General features: G+C 45.6%; 1 protein-coding gene across 3 annotated transcripts; it reads right to left on the bottom strand.

The window, feature by feature from the left end:
* Positions 1–25,929, bottom strand: FAM20B (FAM20B glycosaminoglycan xylosylkinase). 3 transcript variants are annotated; one of them, XM_041420088.1, is made up of 9 exons: positions 25,878–25,929; positions 24,998–25,238; positions 18,977–19,507; positions 15,887–15,973; positions 13,860–13,969; positions 11,622–11,793; positions 7,576–7,767; positions 5,632–5,691; positions 1–3,459 (listed from the first exon to the last, which is right to left on the bottom strand). In XM_041420088.1, the coding sequence occupies exons 3-9, from the start codon at positions 19,351–19,353 to the stop codon at positions 3,228–3,230; spliced, it is 1,230 nt and encodes a 409-aa protein (XP_041276022.1). In that variant the 5' UTR covers positions 19,354–19,507; positions 24,998–25,238; positions 25,878–25,929; the 3' UTR covers positions 1–3,227. The 3 variants fall into 3 exon arrangements, with proteins under 3 accessions (XP_041276022.1, XP_041276024.1, XP_041276025.1); XM_041420090.1 differs by lacking the exon at positions 24,998–25,238 and having other exon boundaries at positions 25,878–25,925; XM_041420091.1 differs by lacking the exon at positions 24,998–25,238 and having other exon boundaries at positions 18,977–19,406; positions 25,878–25,925.

Genomic DNA, 25,929 nt, shown 5'->3' with positions numbered 1-25,929 from the left:
TTGCTTTATTAAAATCTTTATTCACACAATGTTGCTTTATGTGGGATCTGACCCCGGGGGATAGAAGTAGAAAGTCATGATTGCATTCTGTTTGCTTATTAGCAACTCCATTTGTGCAGCAGCTCCCAGGGGCCTCCTCTGGCACATCCGAGAGGGGAGTCTGTTTCCAGCTTCCTGCTCCAGCTGCTGCAGTAAATAAATTACCTTCTTAATAAATTAGTACTTTTGAGTTGAAGTTTGTTTGGCAAGACACACACCAGTTCATCAGCTGCTGAAGGAGAGCTGACTCGAGTGTCTCCTCCCCCCTGATGGCTGACTTGGGAGGGAGGAGGTAAATAGCAGATGGCTGATGAGGCTCTTTAATTAGTTCTTGATTTCTGTGCTTCCAGTGCTCTGCTATCATTGATAAGCACGACACAACCAGTGTGTAACATCTGGGGCCAGTGGGTGACACGTGCACGGTGAACAAGAATCAGAAGGTGCCTGGAAAACCTCCCCAGAGCACCTGCCTCACAAACAATGTTATTGTTCAGAGATTCAAGCAGACCCAGTTGGCACGTGGATGCTGCTGCTCCTTTCCTTTGCAATGGTTACAATTTAAAATCTCTCAGGGTTCTGTGTTCAAGCAAAACGACCATCACTGCCAAAAGGGCAGAAATTGTCACAAGGCCAAAACCAGATCTTCCTGATTTTGGTTTAAGAGAGGAATTTATTTTTCTTTCCTGCTGCAGAACACCAACCTCCAATAGTGTTTACAGCAATGAGAAGCATCAATATCACAAATAAAAAAACAGTCCTAAAAACCAACCATTTCTTGCTTCCTTCTACTGATAATGCTGGACTTCATGCCCTTTGTCCACAAGTAAACCAAAATAAACCAATACCCTGCTTTAAATCTTTGACATTTATACTGGGGAAAAACCCATCCCCAGGTTCCATCTGACAGCAAAAGCTTTAGCTTACAGCAAGATGTAAGTCCTCAACACTAATTTAACTTCAAAGACTGAAAGACCTTTTTTTGAGCCCATTATTAAATCAAATGTAAATATCAAGAGTTATCATATAGAAATCAAAAATTAAATGTTGGTAGATCCCTCCCAAAATATTAAGAGCTCATGTTTAAGCTCAAAGAGAAGAATAAGCTTTAAGAAATGCTACAAGCCACCAATCATGTGCTTCACTATCTCCCCTCTGGGTAAATCATCTGAAATTTCCTGGGAAACAGCTTAAACCAGCACTTGCTCCTGCCCCACAGACACCACCCACAGCTTCTAAAGCATGTTCTGTTATCAGGTGATAGAGGCACGAGCTCCACAGTGTCCTCACAGCTGGCTGTGTGTCACCACCCTGACTAAGAACTCCAGTAAATAACTCCAGATCCCATCCCATCATCTCATTGCTCTGTGGCATCTATGATTGTGGCCAAGTCCAGAAGAGAGCAAGAACAACGCAGAATTCAATGCCAGGTAAACAGTCACATTCTACTTTCAAGATGCTCTTCTCATGCAATGAGAAAAAGACTTCAACAAAATAAACCAATGTCTGCATTTTTCAGATAAAACTCTCTCCCTGACACCTCCTGGATCAGGTGTGGCCACGGTGCAAGACCAGAAAACAGCTCTTTACCTGCCTGCCACACTGCAGTCAGAGAAATCCTGACAGGAAAATCAAGGAAAAGGGTTCAAACTGACATTTTGGTGCTCTTGCTCTCAAGTTCAGTAACCTGCAGTCACTTGCTGTAGGGAGCACCTTCCTTACATTAAGGACCATGCTGGCTGAACACTGATGCAAAGCTGTTCAATTTGGAAATAGTGATGAAGCTGCTTCTCTTCTGGAGACACAAACTGAGACCTGCCTCAAGGTGATCAGTTTTATGACACAAACTCAGCACAGGCTGCAGTGCTGAAGGACAACAGGACTAGCACAAGATGAGTGCTGCAAGCCTGCCATGAAAAGCCAACTTTTCTCTATGGCAAAACCAATAGTGAGGACTCCTGGATGACCATCCCAGGCAGAACATTGCAGTGGGGGTTGCAAGAAGCAACTGGGGAAGGCAGAAAACCTCCTGGAGGTGATCACAGCTTCTGAGCTCAGCCACAGCCAAACCAGGTGAACGTGGGACCCAACACTGGTGTCCCCAGAACAGCAGTGCTGAGCTGTGGTCACAGGCAGCAGCAGAAAGCTCACTCAGGTGAGATGAAGACAGACCACAGCTCAGGGATGTCTGCACACCTCAGGTGTCTGCTGCTGACTGGGGAAGTCCAGCAAACACCTCTTCCCCCAGTCCCACATGCCCAGAGGCTCCACAGCACTCAGGGCTCACAGTAAAGTAGCCTGACCTCACTACACAGAAGTGTTTCCAAGGACAGATTCTGTCCTCCTCAGCTACAAGAGAATGAACATTTGGTTATAATGGACACAGAACTGCAAGACCTGCTCAGACCTTGCCAGATTAATTTAAAAAAAAGAGGGACAAGACACATGGAAACTTACTATAACCCCTTAAATATCAAGTGCTGTATAACCACCCTGTCCTCTCCTAAATCTCCAACCCTGTGGATAAACCTTTGATAGGACTTCAGCAAAAACACTGAAGCATTATCACATAGGAGGCAGCCACCTTTCCCAGCCTTTTATCAAGGAAAAGCCAAGTGAGCAGCAGAGGTCCCCTCTCCCACCCCTCAGACAATCAGAAGAACATCCCACCCCGGGGGGGTGGCACACCTCTTCAGGCCAACAGTTATTTTATTCACCCCTGCTCGTTCTCTAGAGAAGCAGTAAAATGCCCAACCAGCTCAGAGCTGATTGTGTACAACCCTGAATGCACAAACTCGCCAGAGGAAAGGGGGAAGAGAAGGGGAAGGGACTGTACTGTTCATCTCTGAGGGCCCCCTCCAGATCCAGTCCACAAAGGAGTTCCGTGTTCCACACTCTGCACCAGCACCAGAGCCGTGTTTATCCAGCGCGACGCCCGCTGCCGGCAATGGACACGCCACAGTGGCCATGGTGCCACCACGGGGGCTGAGCCATGCCAGGCCTCCTTCCCACCTCTCACTGCTGCCAGCCCGAGGAAAAAGCCAGTGTCACCTCCCTTCCTCTGGCTCGGGAGCTTTCCTGTTCATGTCAGTCCATCTTGGCCACAGCCCTTCTGAACTGATTGTGCTGTTTTTCTATCACTTGTTTGTTTGTTTTTAAAAAAAGGAGTTTCATCTCGCGTTCCGCTACGATTACAAGTGAGACAGAGTCATCCTGTCTTCCACCAGCACAACATCTGGCCCAAACTGGTCTGTGCACTGCTTCACTGTAGCCAGGATGCTGAGGAGCCGCTGGTCCAGGGCGTCCAGGTGAGGGGTGGAGAGCACAGGCGAGATGGGGTCATGCGACATGGCAGTTTTTAAGGCAGACTTCAGGACTCCGTTCTTCAGGTAATTCAGCCTGTTCCAGGTAGAAACCCGGATGCTGCAAAAGAAACAAACACACATCACCACACCAGGGTCCTGCTGCATCCCACTGGGAATAGCGGCTCATCAAGAATGGAGACTCATTGGAGAAGTGGGTTTGGGATGGCAGGGTCCAGGTGGAACTGCATCACAGACAGGATCTAATGAAACTTGAAAACTAAAGGTGATGAAGAATCAATCTGCTGTGACATAACTCAGATGTTACACAGGAACTGCATCACAGACAGGATCTAATGAAACTTGAAAACTAAAGGTGGTGAAGAATCAATCTGGTGTGACATAACTCCGATGTTACACAGGAACACTTCTGGCTGAGAGCACGAAGGTCTTCGGTCCCGCGGCCTCCCAGACACAGTTTGGAAAGGAAGAAAAGGAAGGAAAATCAACAAATTCAAACAAAGGTCACCTCAGGAAGAGCATGACTGACCAATAATGAATCACAGAGGACAAAAGGCAGTTGACCAAACTTCCAAGAAAGAGAACACAGCAGTGACCTTTCCTCTTCACTGGCCACTGAGCTTGTTTGTGTCAGCCCATCTCAGCTCTCATGTTCTGTGAAGTCTCTTGGCATTCTCCCCCAAGCCTTTCAGGGCCAAATCTTTAGCATGCCTGGTCTAAACTCTTGAGTTTGATGGCTTCCAATAAAACCAGTAAAATAAGAAAGTGTTGTAACAAACCTATAGTTAAAACAATTATGCAAATTAATTATCATATGGCATTTGCCCAGTACCAGAAAGAAGGAAAATCTGAAAAGCTGGAAATTGCCAAGTCTCTTAAAGGGATAAACTTCTCTGGTTGCATTTGGGGGAATCAAGATGACAAAGACTCCAGAAGAATCTCAATAAAGTACAAAATGAAACATACATTTAAAATTAATGTAGGAAAACTAAAGAATTTAAAACTTCTTTAACTGTTCTCCATATGACTTTTAAAAGGATCTTGCAGAACACAGGCCAGGTGTACTGCAGCATGCAGGGAGCTGTGCTTAGTGCAAGCAAGAGAGCTCAGGCTTTCTGCAAAGGTCCCAGGTTTCAAAGGACCCAGAGAATTTGGAAGACAGAACCTTTCAAGGACAAGCTTTACAGACAAACTCCATTTGGAAGGCTTGAAGGAGTTAATGTTGAAGTAACAAAGTCAGGAATTGATATCTCAGTATTTTTCTTCCTGGAAATTCTCACAGAATCCCAGAATGGCTTGGACTGGAAGGGACCTTAAAGAACATCTCATTCCACCCCCCCCTGCCATGGGCAGGGACACCCTCCACTAGATCAGGCTGTTCCTGATCAACCTGTCCTACTGGGCCTTGGACATTTCCAGGAATGGGGCAGCCACAGCTTCTCTGGGCAACTTGTGCCAGGGCCTTCTCAAAGGGAAGAATTTCTTCCCAATATCCCATCTAACCCTGCCTTCTATCAGGGTGAAGCCATTCCCCCTTGTCCTGTCCCTGCAGGCCCTTGTCCCAAGTCCCTCTCCAGCTCTCTTGGAGCCCCCTTAGACACTGGAAGGGGCTCTGAGGTCTCCTCAGGCTTTTCTTCTCCAGGTTGAACACCCCAGCTCTCTCAGGCTGTTCCAGAGGAGAGGTACTCCAGCCCTTGGAGCATTTATTTCCTGATGAGAAGTAGCAATGGCCTGGTAAGAGACTGGACACAGAACAGAAATCAAAAAGTCACAGCCTCTGAAAAAAAACCCACTGCTCACAAGGCCAAAGCAGAAACAAAACTCTGTAAAGAAACTACACATTTTACTTGAGAGGAGCCCCCTGAGCAGGGCTGCAGCTTTCATTAGAAACCATGTTTGAAATGATTGAATTGCCATCCTTCAGTACTGTCAGGGAGAACTCAAGCTGGGATGTGCATGTTGATTTGTCAGGAGCTGGATGGGATGGCTGCAGATGCAAAGTGCCTGTCACACTGACTGTGGACAGAGCTGAACCAGCGACCTGGAGGTGAGACCACTTTCTGCAGCCAACCCTCTGCCTTCATGAAAATGGATTCCTCAGCTTCTTGGGCAGTGCCCATCCATCAAACAGACAATATCTCAAAAAAGTACAGCACTGTGGACCCGAGCAAACCTCTTCAGGTTGCCAGAAGACTCCCAAGTTCATGAAATTGTAAACCTAAGGACAGCAGTTACACAAGTGAAGTGAACAGCAGCCCTGTGCTTCACTTACATGCAGCACTGATAGAGAGGAGCCAAGATGCTTCTTTCATCAAGGGCAGGGTTTCCAAAGCTGAAAAGCAAAATGAAAACCAAGTGAACCAGCTGAACTCCTAAGGTTGTTCTCAACATAAAAAGCTTTGTAAAGAATTCAGAGAAATCAATACTAGGCAATTTCATGCTCCAAGAGATCAAATCATTTAAATTAAAATATAAACAGGCCATGACTAGTCACAGATATAACCTTCATCAGCATCAGCTAAGCAGGTAAACAGAAGCAGCACAGTATACCCTGTTCTTTATCAGACCAAGGCACCTTAGACAGGCATTTCAGAGGAGTTTAGAAATGATGCAGGGATAAGGAATAACTGCTCTTCTGGGCATGCAGAATAGGAGCTTTGCCTGTCTGACACAGCTGGGCAGGGAAGGAACCAAACAGCAGCAAACATTAGAGCCACAGTTCACTAACAAGGTGATCAACTTAAACATTTTAAGCCAGAAGGTTTCCACAGTATTTCAAGCTTCATCCAAACACATGCTGGATTTATTTTTCATAGTTTCATCTTCCTCATAATACTGTTTTCAACTAAGAACTTTCCCTTCAATGAAGATAAGTTGCTGCAGGGGCCTGGCCTTATGCTGCCCAAATAATTATGTTATTTGTAGCTTTAAAATTGAATAAGTTCCCTGGTCATGGCACCAAGGACCATCTGCTCTTACTTGCATGGTTTAGTTTTAGGTAGCCCTGTAAGAAACTAGGAATTTGGGTCAATGATCCTTATGGGTCCCTTCCAAATTGAGATCTACCATGGTTCTGTGAAAAACTGTCCCCTACCCATTATTTCTAAGAATCTGGTCCTTCACAGAAAGGAAACTCACTGCTACTCCACATGGGAGTGCCCACCAGAAAAATAAATAATCCAGAATTGCTGGACTAAATTATGAGAAAGGCAAATAGATGACCTTTATGTTTTTAAGAAAAATTAATCCAATTGTTATTTAATCCAATTGATTTAAACAAGACTGTGTCTTCAAAATGATTTTTAACCTAAACTATAGTGGACAACATACAAAAAAAACTATAGCAAGGACAGAAGAACTCATATTCTAAACACATTTTTAAAACATTTTTGTTCAGGTAAGAGTTAATGTCCACATTTAGAACATCATCATTTTTGTGTTTGGTATCATTTCTACCTCCATTCTAAACTTTTAACCTTTCAAAGCCAGAGTAGGCATATCCAGAAGGCAGGGAATGCCAAATTATTCAGAAATACATTTTAGAAAGATGTGCTTTTATTACAGCACTCACTTATACTGACTGGTGATAAATAAAAAAGCCAAATTTTTTTTCAATCTTTCATTAATTAAAAGCCTAAAAGGAAAGGGTATTTCTGGGGATAGGAGGTGAGACTTGAGCAAACCTCTGAAAGTTGCTTTGGCAAATACTGTGTTAACTGGGGAGTTTCTGTAGCTTGAGCAGGACTTTGCCAAGACAGAAGAGTATCTAGAGCAGAGAGCAGAATCAGAGACCTAATATGGTTTGGGTTGGAAGAGTTAAAGCTCATCTTGTTCCACCCCCCTGCTGTGGGCAGGGACAGGTGCTTCAAGCCCTGTCCAACCTGGCCTTGGACACTTCCAGGAATGGGGCAGCTTCTCTAGGCAACCTGTGTCAGGGCCTCCCCACCCTCAGAGGGAAGAATTCCTTCCTAATATCTGATCTAAACCCACTTTCTTTCAGTTTGAATCCATTCCCCCTTGTCCTGTCAGCACCACAGCCTTTGAAGGAGCCTAACATTTGGTGAGTAATTTCTGATAAAAAGGAAAGACTATTACAAACGATACTAAAGAATAAATTAGAGAGAGAGAGAGAGAGAAAACAGAGAGAGACAGAGCAGATAAATGCGTGCCCTTGCACTGACCACTGCCAGGCCAGCAGGGCTGTGCCCAGGCTCACCTTTTGGCATTGTCCAGCAGGATGAGCATGCTGGCTCCCTCGTCATCCTGGAAGCTCTCGTAGTGGTGCCGGTCGGCGTTGCCGATCAGGTAGTCGAAGATGGCCGTGTCGATGATGTCCAGCAGGCGCGGGCCCGAGTCGTACGGGGACGTTTTCTTGACGGCGTCGCAGTAGCTCTCGTCGTACTCCCACCTGCAGCCCGGGGGAACCAAGCAGCCCTTCAGAGAACCAGCCCTGCTCAGCAAGAGCAGCTACAGCTGCCCTCGGTCACTGTGAGTGCACCAAGAAAGGGGAGCAGCCCAGGCTAGACAAAGAAGGAAGAGCAGGACGAGTGCTTATGGGAAGAGTAAAGCCTGCATTAACATCCCAGCCCATGGAGCGAGCTGTAGTTTCAGTTCAAAGATACACAAAGATCATCTTCCTATGGAAAACAATGTCAGAGTTTGCTTCCTCACAACTCCACAGTGGCTGGGCTATGTTATGGGAAGATTACTGCCATGTCTTGCCTCCCTCAACTTCCCAAGGAACACTTCAGTACTGTGTGTGTTTCCATTGCCTTGAGCTGTTTCCATCTGGCTTTCCAGCCAGCCTCTTCCTTTGTTATTTTTAATGCAAGTATCCTAATCGTGGTTAATCATGAGCCCCTCTGCCCCCAGGAGAAGGGCTCCACAGTGGTCACTCTCCCTCACTCACAGCTGTCTCTTTCCTCCCCTCTTCCTTTGCAGAGTATCTCACCTTCTCCACTGACATGATTTCAAGCTTCCCTCTTATCTCCTTCTCCTTGTAATCTCGTGACATGGATGTCATGTCTCAATTCTCCAAAGCTAGGATTTTCAATTTCCTCATTTTCTTCTTTACAGCTTTCAAAACTATTCAACACCACCACCAAAACAGCCAAATCTCTGGTGTATACCCTTTCCATCTGTCAACCTAAATAACAAGGACATCTTCCACGTAAGGACTGAAACAATCCTTCACAAAGTAGCAGTTAAATTGGAAATGCCTTAAACCATCTGTGATTTGGAAACAGAGATGGAAGAAACATAAGCTGGAGAGACTTGCTGACATGCTCAAAACTGCAGATAGTCATAAAAGTAGGAAGATCAGAATTTAATGACTACAACTGCCACATATCCCACTTCATCTTCTAGTGGTCTGGAACCAGAGATCCCAGTATCCCACCTTTCTTCCAGGTAACCAAATCAGAGAGCTTAAACATTTAACTTCTAAATGTTCCTAATAACAGGTCACACATGCTCCTCAAATGCTGTGCCTAAACCCCCTAGGAAGAGGGATCTTTGCACCAAGGTCCAACTCACACTCAGGGTGTAGCACAAATCCACACAGCAACAGTCTCAGAACCTCTTCTCCTTGTCCTGGATACATTTCTTATGCTGCATCCCACTCTCCCTCAAGTGTTTCTTTTTCTCTCATTTTTCTTCAGAGCAGTACTTAATCTTCTTGCCACAATTTTTCAGATATACTGTGCTCTCTCTCATTTTCCATGCAGTCTTTCAAGAGAGACTTTTATCCAGCACTCATTTCTGATAATTTATATTGTATTAGCACAGGCCTTGGAAGGTCAGGGATTTTGTCTATTACACCTCCATTAAAAATTACATACACTAATGTGCCTGTGTGAATTATGTTCAAAAGGTCAACTCAAAACAGCAGCTAGAGCAGGAAAAATTTTTACAGAGTTATTTTCTCACAATTACCATGCACAGAAAAAGGAGAGCGTGACACCAAGAACTTTTAATTCTGATCTCTCAAAGTGAAATGTGCAGTGTGACATGATGAAAAACACCAGAACCTTGTAACCTCATCTGAAGGAGGCAAGTGTGAGTTCAAATACACCAAGTATCAAATCAGCACAGGAATCAAGCTAAACCCCTGTGTAAGCAGGCAGGGTGTGATGAAAAGGAGCCTCTCAACAGGAGGAACACCTCCAAGAAATTCATCCTGTTCATCACTGCAATGTACCATGTACTAAACAGAGCTGATTTTGACCTGCTGGGAAAGAAAAAACATCTGCTGCTCAAAATTCAGTCTGTGCATTTCATACCCTAAAACAATTCAACACAGCCTCTGGATGAGATTCTTTCTGAGAACAATCACATTACTGAAATCAAGGGATACTTTAGATAAAGGACTGAAAATCTCTTCTAATCACTTTCAAGTTCAAGACAGATTTGGAAAAATTTACTCAGCTCAAACCCATTTGTTCTGCTCATGGCAAAAACATCCCCACCTCAGGAACTCAGATGTGTTACATCTATTGTAGAATGCTGCTTAAAGAAGGACAAATGTGGGATTTAGCATTCTTTACATGCTGAGCATGGTCACCAAGTACTGATGGCATTCAAAGCAAAGGATTTTCCAGGGTGTGTTGATGTGGCACAGCCTGATTTTTTGGTAACAGGGGAAGGCCACAGGTTTGGCTTCTGTGAGAAGCTGCTGGAAGCTTCCACCATGTCTGACAGAGCAAATCCCTGATGGCCAGCAGTGGAAGCATGACAAGTGACTCCCCAACACAGAACCTAGATGGGATTGACCTCTGGGCACTGTGGGATCTTGTGACAGTCTTTGAATTGGTGGAATGGCTTCTGTGAGAAGCTGCTGGAAGCTTCCACCATGTCTGACAGAGCAAATCCCTGATGGCCAGCAGTGGAAGCATGACAAGTGACTCCCCAACACAGAACCTAGATGGGATTGACCTCTGGGCACTGTGGGATCTTGCGACAGTCTTTGAATTGGTGGAAGCTGATGATGGTACCTACAAGCAGCAGTTTTTCTTCTCGTCAGAGAAGAGGAGGAAGTGAGAACATGTGAGGGAAAACAACATGGAGACACCAAGGTCAGTGGAAAAAAAGAGAGGAAAGAGGTGCTCCAGGCATCAGAGCTGAGATTCCTCTGCAGGCCATGGTGAGGACTATGGTGAAACAAACTGTCACCTTGTAATGCATGAAGTCCATGGGAGATGCAGAGATCCACGCACAGCCCATGGGAAAAGTGCTCATGGTTGAGTGGGTGGATGCCAGAGAAAGCTGTGGTCCAGTGAGAGACCTGAATAGAGAAAGAGGGCCCCTGCTTCCAGAGAAAGAGAGAGCTTGCTTGCTCTCTCCTTGCTCCCAGACTGGAGCAGCCTATGCTTAAAAGACTGCATCCTGTGGACAAGTGACCCACGCCACAACATTTTATGACAACTGTTTGCCTGTGGGAGGGACCCCATGGCACAGCAGAGAAAAGACTCCTCTCCCTGAGTGAACAGGAAAAGATTTCCAATGATGAACTGATCAAAACTCCCACAACACCCTGTCTTCCTGTGCTGTTGGTGGGAAGGAAGGAGGGGTTGGGGTGAAAAAAGGGGTTTTAAAGGCTTATTTTACTTCTCATTATCCTCCTCTGACTCTGTTAATAATAAATCTACTTTATACCTTTAAATTTGGACCTGTTTTGCCCTTAGAGTGTTTTTTTTTCACCTAGTCCTTATCTCAACTCAAGAGCCCTTTGTTAATTTTTCTTCCCTCTCCTCTGCCCAACTGTAACACAAGAGGGTGAGTGAACAACTTTTGTGAGTGCCTGGTGTTTGGCCAGTGTCAAACCATGACACAGGGCCTAGCTGAACTTAAACCAGTTCCACAACTCTGAAAATGAACTACAAGGATCATGAAATTAGGTACAGCACAGTGCTGCCACGTTTCAGAGGCCACAGCATCAACAGAAGGTCCAGTGGCACAAGAGAAGAATCTTAGCTTGCCCACAGACAAGATTTTCAGAGGTTGGAGTGACTGCATTGTGGAGCTCTGTTCCAGCCAAAATACAGGAAAAGGACAGTGCTTAATATTGTGGAAAACAATGAAGATTTTTTTATTTCCTCATTTCAATTTAAATTTTATTCTGGACTTCCTAGCTTCTACTGTTGTGCTAAGAAAGCTGTTGACACAACCGTGGGTTTTGAAAGCACTCAGAGCTCTTTAATTAACCAAGGGTCATTTTAGTGCAAATTACCATCTGTAAGGAACAGCACTGCCACGTTCTCATACCTGGCCAGTTTGCCCTCCCGGTAAGTCCTGCCCCAGGGGTGCCGGTGCTTCTGCAGGGGCCAAACGTCCGGCAGCCACAGCGTCACTGAGCCCTCCATGATGTCCCCATCTGCACAGGCTGGCTCTGTCTCCCGACAGTAGTAGCACTTCCCATAGAAGCAGGTGTTATTGCCTTCAAAAGAAAAATTAAGAGGTATTAATCCAAGGAATCCAATTGAAATTCAGGAGCCTGTTGTTGCAGCAGAAGCTTCCCCATGAGAGGATTTCACTGCACTTGTCTTCATGGTTCCTGTCTCTGAGAGGAAGAGGCTCAAAAGAGCCACAAACATCCATTCATTCAGAGCAATTAAAGAATAATATGAAAAGGAGAGAGCAATTATATTTTCTTAATGACTTTATCACTTTGAGAATTAATACAACATCACACTCTCAACAAGTTTTTGTGATCCTTTCCTAGTCCTGAGGACCCTGACTTTGCAATGTTAACACTGCTTGTTGTTCACATTTCGTACTTCATGTGTCAGATTTCCCACTTACTTGAAAAAGCTGATCAAAAAGAGATAAGTGAAAAGAGACACATCAGAACTCAAAGGGATTTGGTGACCTGAGACCTGCCACATGTCTCAGCTACTTGAGCTGACTTGGAAGAGGAGACAGAAACAAGTATCATTCTCACATGACAGAGGAATGCAGATCTGTCAAAGCTTCATCAGTGTCTTCTGACTGGAGAGGAGCAACAAAATGCTGCAGCCTTTAGTCCACTAATAGTGATGCATCAAGTAATCTGGAGCAGCCTGCATTAGTAGTTTTAACCTTTTCTATCTTCCCCTTCTTAACTCACCTTTGCTTGATCCTCACCAAGTTAAATCCAGTTCCATGCTCACAGATGTTCTTCCAAAATATTCTTCAACTATGTCTTACTTGGTTGTGACTACCCTCTGTCCTTTCTTCCTTTGGTTCTACATCCAATATCCTCCCCAGAGCAGGCTCAGTCTCCAAATGCCATGTTCTTCCCTTTCCACCTCACACATCCCTGCCTCTCAGCCCTCCATCCAGACCCTGTGCTCCCAGTATCCTGTCAGACAACCTGAGGATGTCACAGACCATCACCAACACAGAGCTTGCAGACCAGATCTCTTATTTGTATGGAAAGCCTGCAAGTCTCTCTTCCCATCCAGGGGCTGCAGCAGATCTAGCAAGAGACAGAATTCTTTGAGATTCTAGCTGTAAACCTCAACTGAGTATGAATGAATTCTCTCTCTTTTCAAAACCTCAGGAACTTGGTCAGATTTGGCCTGACAAAAGACCATAACCTCCTCCACAGATTGACCCATTTCTTTAGCTCCTGTCTTTGCAGAACAGCAGTTCCAAGGAATCTAAGGAGGAGCAATGAACGTTTCTGGAGCCTTACTTCTCTGCTAGCAAACAGCTTGGCTATCTTGGCTGAAATTGGAAAATGTAAAGCCTGCCTGAGGCAGGACCATGTGAATGCCAGGAGAGGCTGACAAGGCTGAGCTGAAACTTTCATCTGGAGGTTGCACCTTGTAAGTGGCAGTGTCAGGCAGCAGGTGAGACTGCCAGCAGTGCTGCTAACAGGAACATTACCAGGGGTAAGGAACAATCATCTCCGGAGCCTTCTGATTAGGAAATGAAACAAACAAACAAAAGAGTAATAATTGGATGGTTTATGAAAGCCTCAGGGAGATAAGGCTGCAGCATAAGTAATTTCTTGGTGCTTAATGACCACCTGGTAGGAGTTCACATTAATAGCTTCTATTATGTGTCCTTCACAGCATTATTACTGTAAACAACACAGGGAAGTTCTGCCATTGGTTGTAAATGCTCTGCAGGCTCTGATGCAGCACAAACAACATCTAATACCAACCAGTGTGTCAGCTCTATAAATTATCCCAAATCACCACTCTCTTCACATTAAATACAACTTTATTCTTTTCTTTTCAGGTCTAATCACAGACTTTTCTAACCATTTTTGACAGCAGAGATAAAATTCTTATTCAAAAAATAAAAATCTCATCTGTAACAGCAGCATGAGGGAACATTACTTGAAGAAAACCAAGTCCTCCTCCCCCTCCAAACGGGGCCAAGATCTCTCCTGGCACAGAAAGAGCTTCCTGCATCATGGTTAACTGCTCTACAGTTGTGTCAGGCCCCCATGGCTCTTTTATCCCATTAAGCATTTTTCCTTCCCTGGCAGCACAGTCCATGGAATGCACTCACCCACAGTCATGAAGGTGCCCAGGAGCTGCTCCGTGGCCACTGGTTTGATCTCCGTGCGCAGATTCACAAACCTGCCAACCACCAGCGGCGCCCGGCGGAAACCCAGGATTCTGATGTGGGGTGAAAAAACACGACCTGAGAATTTGCAACATAGGCAGCAGTTCAAAATTAAAACAAAAAAAACCCCTCACAGTCTCTGTCAGAGATGATAGAGACCAAAGAGAAAAGCTGAAGCCCTGCAGGAGCCTCCTCTCTTCTCTGAGGCAAGGTAAGCAAACTCATTTTTCATATGTGCCTGGAAGTTAAACTTTATAGGCCATCAGTGACACTCCTTTACTAAAGCATTTGCAGCAGAGCAACAGAGGATGCACCATGCTCCAACTCTCAGAACTCAGACCTCACACCAGAAATATCCATCATGTGTCTGAAGCAGGCTGAAGCAGTAAAGCCATATGGCCCGTGGGCTGGTCAGCTGGAAAGATCATTTCTAATTTGTGGGAACCACTATCTATTAAAATGTTATGCTTAAGCCAAATTCAATTACACTTGAAAGCAACCAATCCAAGAGTTGTTTTGTTTGGCACAAGGAAGGAGAAGGGAAGAGAGAATGGTAGAACAAAAGTGAATGCCTGAGAAGTGCCTGGAAAAACAAAGGTGGGAAGAACAACCATAAAACTTGCAGTTACAAGATCCAGGTTCCACTCCCATGCCTGCCACAACCTTTGCTCAGTGACCACAAATGACTCGGGTGTTTGTAATGGAATTTTAGAAGTGCTTAAAGAAGTGCAAAGATCAAAGGAGTGTCAGCCCCAACTCTCTTAATGCACTTTTGACACCCTTTGCATCTCAGAAAAAGATCCTGGAAAGGTATTCCTGAAGAATATAGAGGTGCAGAGCCATAGAGAAAGACCAGAGGAAAAAAAAAAAAGCACAAAATCATGACCAAATGGACAGCAAAGAAGAGTTAAGTGAGATTTGGACACTTGAAAGAGGCTTTGATTGAATGTTCAATCACTGCTTTTTCAGGGAACCTCAAACCTGTATGCTCCTTGAAAGCACAAATGGACTGACATCTGGCTCCACTATCTTTTTTTGGTTTTAATATACCCTGATTTCAGCCCACCAGCACAAGCTGGCTGTAGCAGCAATGGGTGTTACTCAACTAGTTATCATCCTAGACACTCTAATTCTTCCTAGAATTATTGATTTCTACTGCCTGTGCAATGAGTTCCACAGGTGAATCAGGACTAACAGACATCTCTGTTACCACCTATGAGTTTAGTCACAGTGATAAGGCTCTTATCTATGTACTGAGAAACCTCAGCTTGAGTTTAACCATTCTATCCTTTGTTATATTTGTCCCTCCTTACTCCTTTTCTCAAAATTTAATGTGTTTTCACCTCCAAATCTTCCTATGAGGAAACAGAAACTGTGCTCATTTATGTTATGTGAAATTGCAGCTCTAACACCATTTCATAACTATTGACATTCAGTGTCTGGTGTTTTCTGTCCCATTCTTTGAACATCCTATAATTTTCATTTTTTCCTGTAATTGCACCTCCAGCACAGGTCCACAAAACCACCTGGTTACCCCAAGCACAATTACTATATGAATAACTGGATTTCCTCTAGGATGCACGGATTCATATTTACTCTAGACTAAATTGTTAGTTTAGACTTTTGTTAGTCTTGACTTTTTAGTGAACTGGACATGAACTTAGCACATACATTTATTATTTCAGACTTTTCCACAGCATTTAGCTAAGCTCTTTCTCCCCCATAATATTAACTAGAGTGGTTTCAGGGCTCATTCTCCTTTCCAAACTTTTCACAAGTATCTAAAATATTGCACTCTTGAACAGATCTTAGAAATGAAGTTTCACAGAATAAACTAATTCTTCTTTTGCCTTCAATATGGTAATTGGCAGGTTAGAGGTAGCTCCTATCTGAGGTGTATTCTCCAAAGAACCCCTTTTTTCTGGTACTTTCCAAAGACAATAAAACCAGATAAAGCAGTAATTCCATACCTATCCAAGTGAAAGGCTGCCACTTCTGCGTTGTGTCTGTCATAGCCAGCGTAGGGTTCTCCTTCCACTATGTAATCCCTGGCATATCTGGAATTGAAATAAGTGAAATGAAGTGAGTCTATGCAGAATCCCTGTCAATTCTGCTGTTCAGAGTAACAATTTAATAATAGTTAAAGAGTCTCTGGGTCACCTTCCAAGTGACTGCCAATGGGAGAGTGGAAAAACATCAATGAGATTAAAGTGTCCAGACTGTTAAAGTGGTAAATAAGGAGGAAAGGTTAGTGATGTACAGTGGTGTCCAGAGCTTGGGAAGCAGCTCACATTCCAACTAATAAATTTTAATCCAACCATATACCAAGTCACATCTTAGAACAAAGAGCACAGATTCTGCTATGGAGCAGGGGTTATTTATACTGGAAAGCAGTAAGTCCACAGATGATTTTGGGGTTACAAAGAATTGTACATTAACAATTATCATTAACAAATACAATCTTATATTGTGGAAGAGATGGCAAATGCAATCTTTAGTAGATAGAAAATCAGCAAGTGTGAACCTCAGGACAATACTGGGTATAAACAGAGCCTTTAATCTGGCAGAGAAAAGACATAATGAACAGCAAAAAATAGAAATTAGGCACCCATTGCAACAACAATGGTGCATTTTGGTGAAGTACAAGGCTTTTTGCTCCCCTTTTTATCCTTTAGCAGACGGTACTTAGCCAAGGCAAACACCAATTTCTCAGCTGCCTGACATTTGGATCAGTGTAGATACTGCTGCAGCACCACACTGCAGCTGAGTGTGAAATACCACAATCAATAGCAACCAAACGGGTGAAATGCAACATGTTTTCAAATAAAATAAGGCCAAATTAGGTTACCTAGTCTCTTACTTCCATCTATGTATCAAATTGTGTGAACAGGATTATTTCCAGCAAAATTTGTGTTCAAGCAGTAGCAACAGCAGTGTAAGAGGAGACACAGAGCTGGACCTCAATGTTTTAGCCTTGCTCAGGGAGGATGTGGGGTGAGAAGACAGTCCTGAGCAAATGCTTCAGCTTCTCTGCAAGGCAGCTCAAAAGAGAATTCACCAGTGCAGGATTCCTGGCAAATGGGAGCTTTCACCAAACCAGCATCCTCTGTCACATACACCACCAGATGTGATGACAGCAAGTAATATATGTTAGTAAATTAGGCTGAATTTCAAGTAAATTTGAAGTGAGACAGTGAATCCTCAGAACACATCCCCAAAGGCAGGCCTTTGGCGGTACTCACAGCTGGCTTTTGGAAACATGGTCACATTTTAAAAGCTGCAGAGCTAAAATTTATTAGTGAATCCCGGCCAAACTCTTTGTTTCCATGCACAGTAGGCATCTAGTCCTTTCCAGAGCAAAAGTCATGAGGGAATTCCTTCTTCCCCTGCTGGTAAGTTTGTTCAGAACTGTTTTTAGCAGTAACTTTGACAGAACTTTCAGGTCCAAAGCTGGTTAAATAGACTCTCTTGCAGTGCCAGAACAGGACTCTGCCCACAAGCCTGGCTATTCAGCAGTCATAAACAAAACCTGGATCTACCAGGATGGCCAAGGCCACCCTCTCTAGTGTTCCTATAAACATTGCCAGCTGCACATGTCCTTGCTGGAGCTCAGTGCCTGTGCTTGCCTGCACAGACAGGGCATTACAGAATGCAGTTTAACTCCCAGTGAAATGCTTGACTGCACTCCCTGACACAGAAAGCTCTATGAGAATGCTGTGCTTCCATTGGAGGAGATGCCTCTAGTACCACCAGGATTTTGTGTGCAAGGCTCATGCTGTCTGGGCCTGCAGGGGAACTCCAGCCAGAGCAGGAATTGTCTGTACAGAGACTTTTTTATCGTTCTCTAATCATAGAATCAGAGACTGCTTTGGGCTGGAAAAACATTTCATTCCAATTCTGCTGCCATGGGCAGGGACGCTTTCCACTAGACCAGGCTGTTCTAAGCCCTGTCCAACCTGGCCTTTAAACACTTGCAGGGATGGGGCATCCACTGCTTCCCTGGACAACCTGTGCCAGGGCCTCACCACCCTTACAGGGAAGAATTTCTTCCCACTATCCTATCTATCCCTGCCCTATGTCAGTGTGAAGCCACTCCCCTTGGTCCTGTCACTGCAGGCCCTTGTCCTAAGTAATTTCTTTTGAGCCCCCTAAGGCACAGGAAGGGGCTCTAAAGTCTCCCTGGAGCCTTCCCTTTTCCAGCCCTAGCTCTTGTAACCTGTCTCCAAGCAGAGGTGCTCCAACCCTCACAGCATCTTTGTGGCCTCTGCACTCACTCATTAACAGGACAGGAAACCTTAATGCCTGCTTAACCCAAAATCTTATTCTGTGATGACACTTCTCATTTGCAGTGAAGTCTCCTAAAACACACCTGGCCTTACTTTTTAACATCTTTCTTCTCCTTTTCCCCAAAGACAAACAGTTCAAAAAGCTTTACAGCCAAGACTCTTCAGAAACATTCAATCCTGTCAATTTTTTCTGAGGATCACTGTAAACTGAGGCCATACCAAGGAAATATCACTACCCTCCATTCTTATGTTTCTCCTCCAATACTCACTGTGGCAGACAGGAGGCTCAGGGGCTCTCACTCTGACCTATCCAAACCATTTTTACAGCCTACATTCAACTACACCAGACACAAACATGTCATTTTGAGACCACTGCCAAGTTTCCTTCCTTCCCTGCTCCTGAACTGCACCCTCTCCTGACAGTCTGACACAACAAGGAGGCAAAGCTTGTCTCCAAAGTGCCAGAAGCTGCACTTCCAGAGTGAGGAAGATACTGCTCAGAAACATCAGGTGTAACCAACATCCCCTCAGGACTGAACACAGTGATTATTCTTTTTATCCAAAGACAGGCTGTACTGAGCATCAAGGCTGTACAGCCTGAGACAGCTGATGTTACTGGAGCACCAGCAAGGTTGTATTTTGTCTCAAAAATAACAGGATGGTCTTTCCTCTTAGAGAAAAATTCATAACTTAAACACTAATGTGACAACACGGAGAAAAAAAGTATATATACATGAAGCAGTTATTAACGCAGACATTGCAAGCAGTATTTACCTCTTGGGCTTGAAGACAACCTTCTGTCCTCCTTCAAGTATCAGCAAAGCTTTCAGCTGCGTCCCTTTGTACCCCACATCAGCTTTGATGATCTTCTTGGTGGTCATGGCGTGCATGACAGCTCCCAGCTCGGGGGTGTCCTCGGGGTACACCTCGCGGGGCACCACCCACTGCGCCGCGATCTCCCAGGGCGACTGCAGCGTGTGCTCCAGGCGCGGGTCCAGCGCCACGCGCAGCCCCGACAGCATCCGCTGGAACGCGCGCTGGTCCTCCCGGTTGGCAGCCGACGTGTCCAGGTTGTCGATGAGGAAAACCTTGGTGAAAATGAAGATGACGAGGAGGATGGCCAACAGCACAACTCGCTGCTTCAGCTTCATGGTGCCTTTTGGCCCTTCTCCCCTGACCCTTTCTTCCAAGCGTTACGGGAAGTCTGTTGGAGATCAGGGTGAGGAAGGGGACGTTAGTTGATGAATTTCATGCCTAACTTGCATTGTAAAAGATGTCTCACCACTGAAGCATCTCCTGGTACCCCTAAAAACAAACAAAACACAAACTTACAATCCCGCAGATCCCACCAAACTCAAAATCAAGTTTATCCTTGGAACACAAGTCTGTATTCATGGAAACCTGTATCCTTAAGCCCAAACACTTCTGTTAAAACACACTGGGTTTGCTGCCTTCCTGCAGCCTTTCTGTGATCTGCACGGAAGGGGAAATTGCCAGATAGCATCTCTGCACAGCTGAAATCATAGCAGCTGCAACCACCACGGGCAAGACTTTTGCAGGGAACTGTAGTTTAACGTGATTGCTCCAATTTCACATGCACTCTTCCACTAGCGCGAGATCCCACGATTGCTGGTGTCCTAAAGACCTATCCCCCAGAAAAGCTCCCAGGTCAATTTTAAGACAGCTTACAACAGTGAGAACAGCTGCACAACCTTCTTTCCTGAAGGTACAAGACATAAGGACAGAATAGACTTAATTGTTTATTGCCTTTCATTTGCTGCCACTATAATTTACTCAGCTTTTTTTCTATTCTTAAAAAAAATATGAGCTGGGGTGGAGGATGACATCTTTACTTCCTCACAGTTAACTAAGTTCCTTCTGCACTCAACTGTAAAACCCATAACCACAGAAAATATACAAAGTGTCTGCAATCTCGACCAGATTAACAAGAAAAAATACCCCAGACCACTAACCTTTGCCTGTTCTCACATCCTCACCTACAACAGTTAAAACCACATCTGTTTTTATATTTACAGTGGGCTCCAAGATACATCTGGCCCCTCAAGAAGCCTTGGCCAGGGCAGTGTTTGCATGTAAGGACCAGAGAATGCACCATCAACTGTATTCAGTTATAAAGACAGAATTACCTTCCTAGTGTTAGCTGAATGCAGTCAAAAGCCAAATGGAAAGAGGACATGAGGCATACCTCTGAGGGGCACTGGGAGCCAGCAGGAATTTCTCTTCACCAGCCACACTGATCATGCAAACCCCAAACAGCACTCTGGGCTGGGGGAGGACTGACACAGAAAAGCTTTCTCATGTGATTTAACAATAAGTGTATAAATCAGCCATAACTAATCATGGCACTGGAAAAAATGAGCTGCCACAGGCTCCTTTACCAGCAGCAACCACAGAACAGCCAGGCCATGCCGGGTGAGGCACACACAGGTCACAGCCACCAGTGCAGAATCAGGCTGGCACGGTGTAAGAGTGTTCGTATAAAAGGACATGCAAGCCCACAGAGGACTCCAGAGCACCCAGAACAAACCTACATGAGGTCTAGAGCAGACCCACCCAGCCACACGGCTCTCCCACAGCCCTGTTAGCACTCACAGCAGCACAGAGACCCCAGCAAGGGCAGAGGGTAGAAGCCTCTGGGATGCTTCAAACTAGAACCACGGTCTCCCGTTAACTGTGTAATACTGATTTTAATCTGTTGGAAAATAAATGCTCGTGCTCATACTGAAAGAGAACAAATCACATGTTTATATGGAAATTAGAGCATATTATTAGTCTTCATCTAGTTCTGTTTTGGCAGCCTGTTCTTCTCCAGACAGCACTGCCACCTGCACACACCTGCACTGCCACACTGCAAGCACAAGAATGTGAAGCACAGACAAGGAAGATGCACCTGACCCACAAGCTCTCATTCCTGCAGATACAGACTCACCCAGGAGGAGATCCTTAAATAATAATCACATTATGCTTAAACTTCAGCAGACAAGCAAAGCGGATTGGCTGCACCTACACTCCCTCATTTTAACTGCGTAATTCACCTCTTTAAAACTACTAATTCTGAATAATTTTGAGCACTGCTTCCATTCATTTTTAAATTCCATTAGAGTTTGTAAGGAGTTAGGTGGAAGAACAGAGGCACTTTCAAACAGTTACTCCTTGCTATGGGATATGTGTATGTGTACACACACATTTAAAGAAAGCCTCACAGCGCAGTGCTGGCTGACTAAAGCACGAAAGCTCAGGGCAGGATGTTCCACACCTCTGGAGCTCAAGATGAGCACTCACTTTTCTACACTGATTTCCAGGAATACTGAGTTTCTCTAGGGATATTCTTCCTGGGACTCAGGGGGAGAATACAGCTACAGTCACTTAAATTAAAGGTGATTTACTTAGTTTATCTTTTGTGACGGCTTTGAAACTAATTCTAGCTGAAACCCTCCAATGAGGTAAACAGAATTTACAAAAATAAATAAAATTCAATATTTAATTATTTGCTGGTGAGTTGGCTCTCACTTTTTAGTGACATCTGAGGACATGAGTCATGGGCTGCTTTCCTCCAACAAACACCACAGCACCCCCGAGGTTGCCATGCAATCAACTTCCCAGTGCTCCACACACAGCCTGCACTTTGCTCCTTGGTGCCAGCATTACACTCTCTGCTCTGCAAGCCAAGGGAATTGAATCCTTTTATGAACAAGTTTACCACGAACAGCAAGAACTTGAGTTTACTGCTCTAAATTGAAGATGGCAAGGGCAACAGTGTCAAGGCAATGTAAAAAAATATTTATGCTGCTTTGGAAGAAAGTAATTTGAAAAAGACAAGTCTTTGGCAAAGTCTTGGATTGGAAAGGAAGATTATGAGAACTCCAGAAGTGTCAAGCTGGCCCTGGAATGAGGTCAGAGATGAGAAAAGTGAAATAACAATACACCACCAAAATTTTTAAAAGGAAAAAATAAGGTGAGCGTGAGCATAACTCTGTGGAACGAACAGCAAAAGGGTCTCGGACAATGACAAGAGTAAACCCAGCCAAAAAGAGAAAACAGCCAGAAATAAACAGCCCTAGCAGCTTTTTAATGCTGTAGTCAACTGCAAGGTTCGCATAAGAAATATTTCTTGGTTTTCACTACCTCTTTGGGAAATTTCCTGATCAATTCCTTCTCTTATTACAACCAGGTTTGTATTCTCAGCAGGTATGAGTCTTCCAACTCAATATACAAATAGCAGCATCTCCTCAGTACCATGGCGGGGTCACTGTGCACACACACGAATTAAAGCATGTCTTCTGGCATTAAATACCAACATCAGACCACTTCACTCCCAGTTCAAAAAACAACATGCAATTTGCCTGTTACAAAAGTTACAGCTACTATGAGCAGTCTACAAAGTTACCAGAAAAATCCCACAAGACATTTTTTATTGGAGTCACAAAATCGGTGGCGTGCCTCATATCACAATCTTATTTTTATATCATAAAGTCCTTTAGCTGCTATGTCAAAAATACTTGTGTGTACAATTTGCCAGGATTTCATTATGCTCCAAGTCACAAATCAGGTCCGGGGGCAGGCAAAGGTTTAGGTTGGCAGCATAAGTACACAAAAAATCATAGCTCAAACAGACATTGATCTGAAATGGATATGGTGGGAGTAGAGTCTAATTCCTGTTTAATGCATGGGGTTTTTCTTACATACACTATACCTTTTGGGATCACCTATCAAAAGGCCTTTAGAAGTTCTCCAGTAAATCCTGGAAAACGCCTTGAAGAAACATCGTCTACAGTAGTGACATTTTCCTCTTCCCAAAACATCCTTCAGTCTCACCAGATCAATCTTCCTTCCCATCCTCCCCTCTCTGGCCAGCTCCTTGGTGGCTCATGCCTCCCTTCTCTGTGTGAGCCTTGTTATTCCAGTTTCCACAGGCAGGCTCCCACAGACCTTTCCTTGGATTTCTCAGACTCATTCTGTCACTTCCACTCTCTGCGTGCTGCCTGCCTTGTGTACAAGTTTAGTCATCTAGTGCTCAAGGCTTCCCACGTATTTACTTGTCTGCTCTTTCTCCATCTCCTTTCCTCTTAAAACCCTCGTTATCCACAGGCAAAATCTGTGACAGTCTACACTCAAACTTTCCACAAACACAACTGCACCCCTGGCTGAGAGCTACAACGCTGACAAATATGAAAGACCACAAGCATTTTAACCACTGCAATATCTCTGCCTGCAGCTGCAACAATCAGCAACCACCTGAAATATTTTCACACAGCTTTGGAAAGAAACAAAATAATTTTGTCCATCTGTCTGCCCACCCTGGCCTGTTATATCCCTTAGTAACTTAAGAATCTGTCACCTGCATTTCTGCCAAATTTGTCAGAGGACTACTCACATGAGCTTTATAAAAACCACAGGCCAGATAGAGGACAGAAGCCTTGAGAAGCCAAGGACAACTGGGTAAATATCCTGAACCTTTCCCAGCTGCACAGCAAACAGGAACACCTGACTCAGCTGGCTGCACAAATAAGGACAGGGTGGATCGGGATACAGGCAGCTCCTGGGTGCAGCCCTGGGCAAGGAGAAGCCACCAGGCACCGAGGCCTGTGGGAGCCAGGCAGGAGCTGCTGGGGTAGGATGTGGCAAACAACTCCTCAGGAAACCAGGCTGCATTAATCCTCCTTACAGAATGACTTTCCACCAAGCACCGTTTCCTATGGAAACAAAGTTTATATAATCACACTTTTCACTTAGATCCACCAGCTAATTCCAAACACATCTGAGAGGACAGTAGATGTTTTGAAGACAGGGTTTATGTGTTTATTGGAAGCTGGCAGCCGGGGGTGCTGCAGGGAGGGCCGCAGTGCTGGCTTAACAGTTGTCTGCTTGCCTTGGCCATGTGGGCAACCCAGGAGCACACAGCTGGTAGGGGCAGGGAGCTGGGAATGCCACGTGGGCAGGGAGGGATTGGGAGCACTGAAATAGGGAATGGTACAGGACAGGGGCAGGAGCCAAGGGCACTGATACAGAGGGTGCTGGGACGTGGTCAGAAGACGGCCGGAACAACTCTCCCTTGTTCCCATCCCAGTTACTGACATTCCCCCTGACCACTACGGGTCAATAAAGCCAGCTGGAAATGCTTTAGGGAGCCTTGTTCCACTTGGAAATGAAGCCAAGGCAGTGAGAAAATTTTGTAGTTTCCCTTCTCCACTTGACACGTTTATTCATCTCCTACATAAGACTGACATTAAAAATTTAACAAGGGTCCACGTACCCATCTGGATTTTAGCAGTGACGAGCCTGTCGCTGCTGTAGGATGGTGCCAATCAGCCTCCCCCACTCCTGAGGAGAGGCAGTGGGATTCTGGTGTCAGAACCAAGCTGACAACTTTGTACCACGAAGCAAAATAAACTTTTTACCTCAAATGGAGGCACATCTTGTAGTGACTATGTAGGACAGACTTAAGGACACGATGGATGCATGGAGTCATTTTCAAGTTAAAACAAGACACAAGAATGCCTGTTCTGTAATACATACTAGGTGGGATCCAATGAATCCACTGCAAACCCAGGATCTACATTTTACAGTTTACTCTGTTTGCTCAGCCCCTAAAGCACTATGGATGTTGTAGGGCCTCAGAAGGTACAATGAAACAGCTGCAGTGCTTATTCACATCTGTATCCAGAAAGGATCCAAATAGAGAGATCTTTAAAAAAGGTTAAACCCATGCCTTTGACAATCACAGTCAGCGCTTCTACAGACACACATTGTATTTTTCCAGCAGCGGACAGTGACCTTCGCCAAGCTGCGACTGGCACTCGGTGAGAGCTGTTCCCAAGGGTTAACAGATGGCCAGAGAGGCTTCACAGCTGTACGGGGCTCCGTCCCCGGCTCAAAGCGAGCATCCAGAAGAGGAATGAGCCGCAGGAGTGCAGATACAAACTCCCATCTGCCAGAGCCGCGTCCGTGCAGCCCCCGCCGGCCGCGGGCGAAGCCGGGGGGTGTCCGGGGGCCGGAGCCGCGGCTCAGGCCGGACCTGTCAGGAAGGACGTGGAGGTGCTGGAGCGAGTCCCGAGAAGGGAACAGAGCTGGGGAAGGGTCTGGAGCAGCAGTCTGGCGCTGAGGGAGCTGGGGGGGCTCAGCCTGGACAAAAGGAGGCTCGGGGGGACCGTACTGCTCTCCAGAACTCCCTGACAGGAGGCTGTGGCAGGTGAGGGTGGGCTCTTCCCTCAGGTAAAAAGCGACAGGACAAGAATACGGAGCCTCGACCTGCGCCAGTGGAGGTTCGGGCTGGTCACAGGGAGCAATTTTGTCACGGTATGGGTGGTTGGACATTGGAACGGGCTGCCCAGGGCGGCGGCGGAGTCACCGTCCCCGGAGGTGGGTAAGGAAAGCCCGGACGTGGCACTTGGTGCCATGGTCTGGTTGACAAGGCGCTGCTGGGTCACCGCCTGGACTCGACGATCTCGGAGGTCTTTTCCAGCCTCACTGACTCCCTGATCCTGCCATTCTCCCGCCGCCGGTCCGGCCGCAGGGGCCCCTCCGGCGCTTCGCGGGGCGCAGCCGCCCCTCCGCCCCCTCCCTCCCGCCGCCAGGCCCGGGAGCCCCTGCTGTACCCGCCCCGGGCCGCAGCAGCGCCGCGTCCCGTCCCGCTCCGCTCCCGTCCCGCACTCACCGCGCCCGCCGCCCGCCCGCCATGGCCCGGCCACCGCCGGCCCCCTCCAGCC

The sequence above is a fragment of the Onychostruthus taczanowskii genome, unplaced genomic scaffold (genome assembly GCF_017590055.1).
Source record: "Onychostruthus taczanowskii isolate IOZ18803 unplaced genomic scaffold, ASM1759005v1 scaffold63, whole genome shotgun sequence".
NCBI lineage: Eukaryota > Metazoa > Chordata > Aves > Passeriformes > Passeridae > Onychostruthus > Onychostruthus taczanowskii.
Note: the sequence above shows the minus strand (reverse complement) of the source record. Positions and strands in the feature narration are given on the sequence as shown.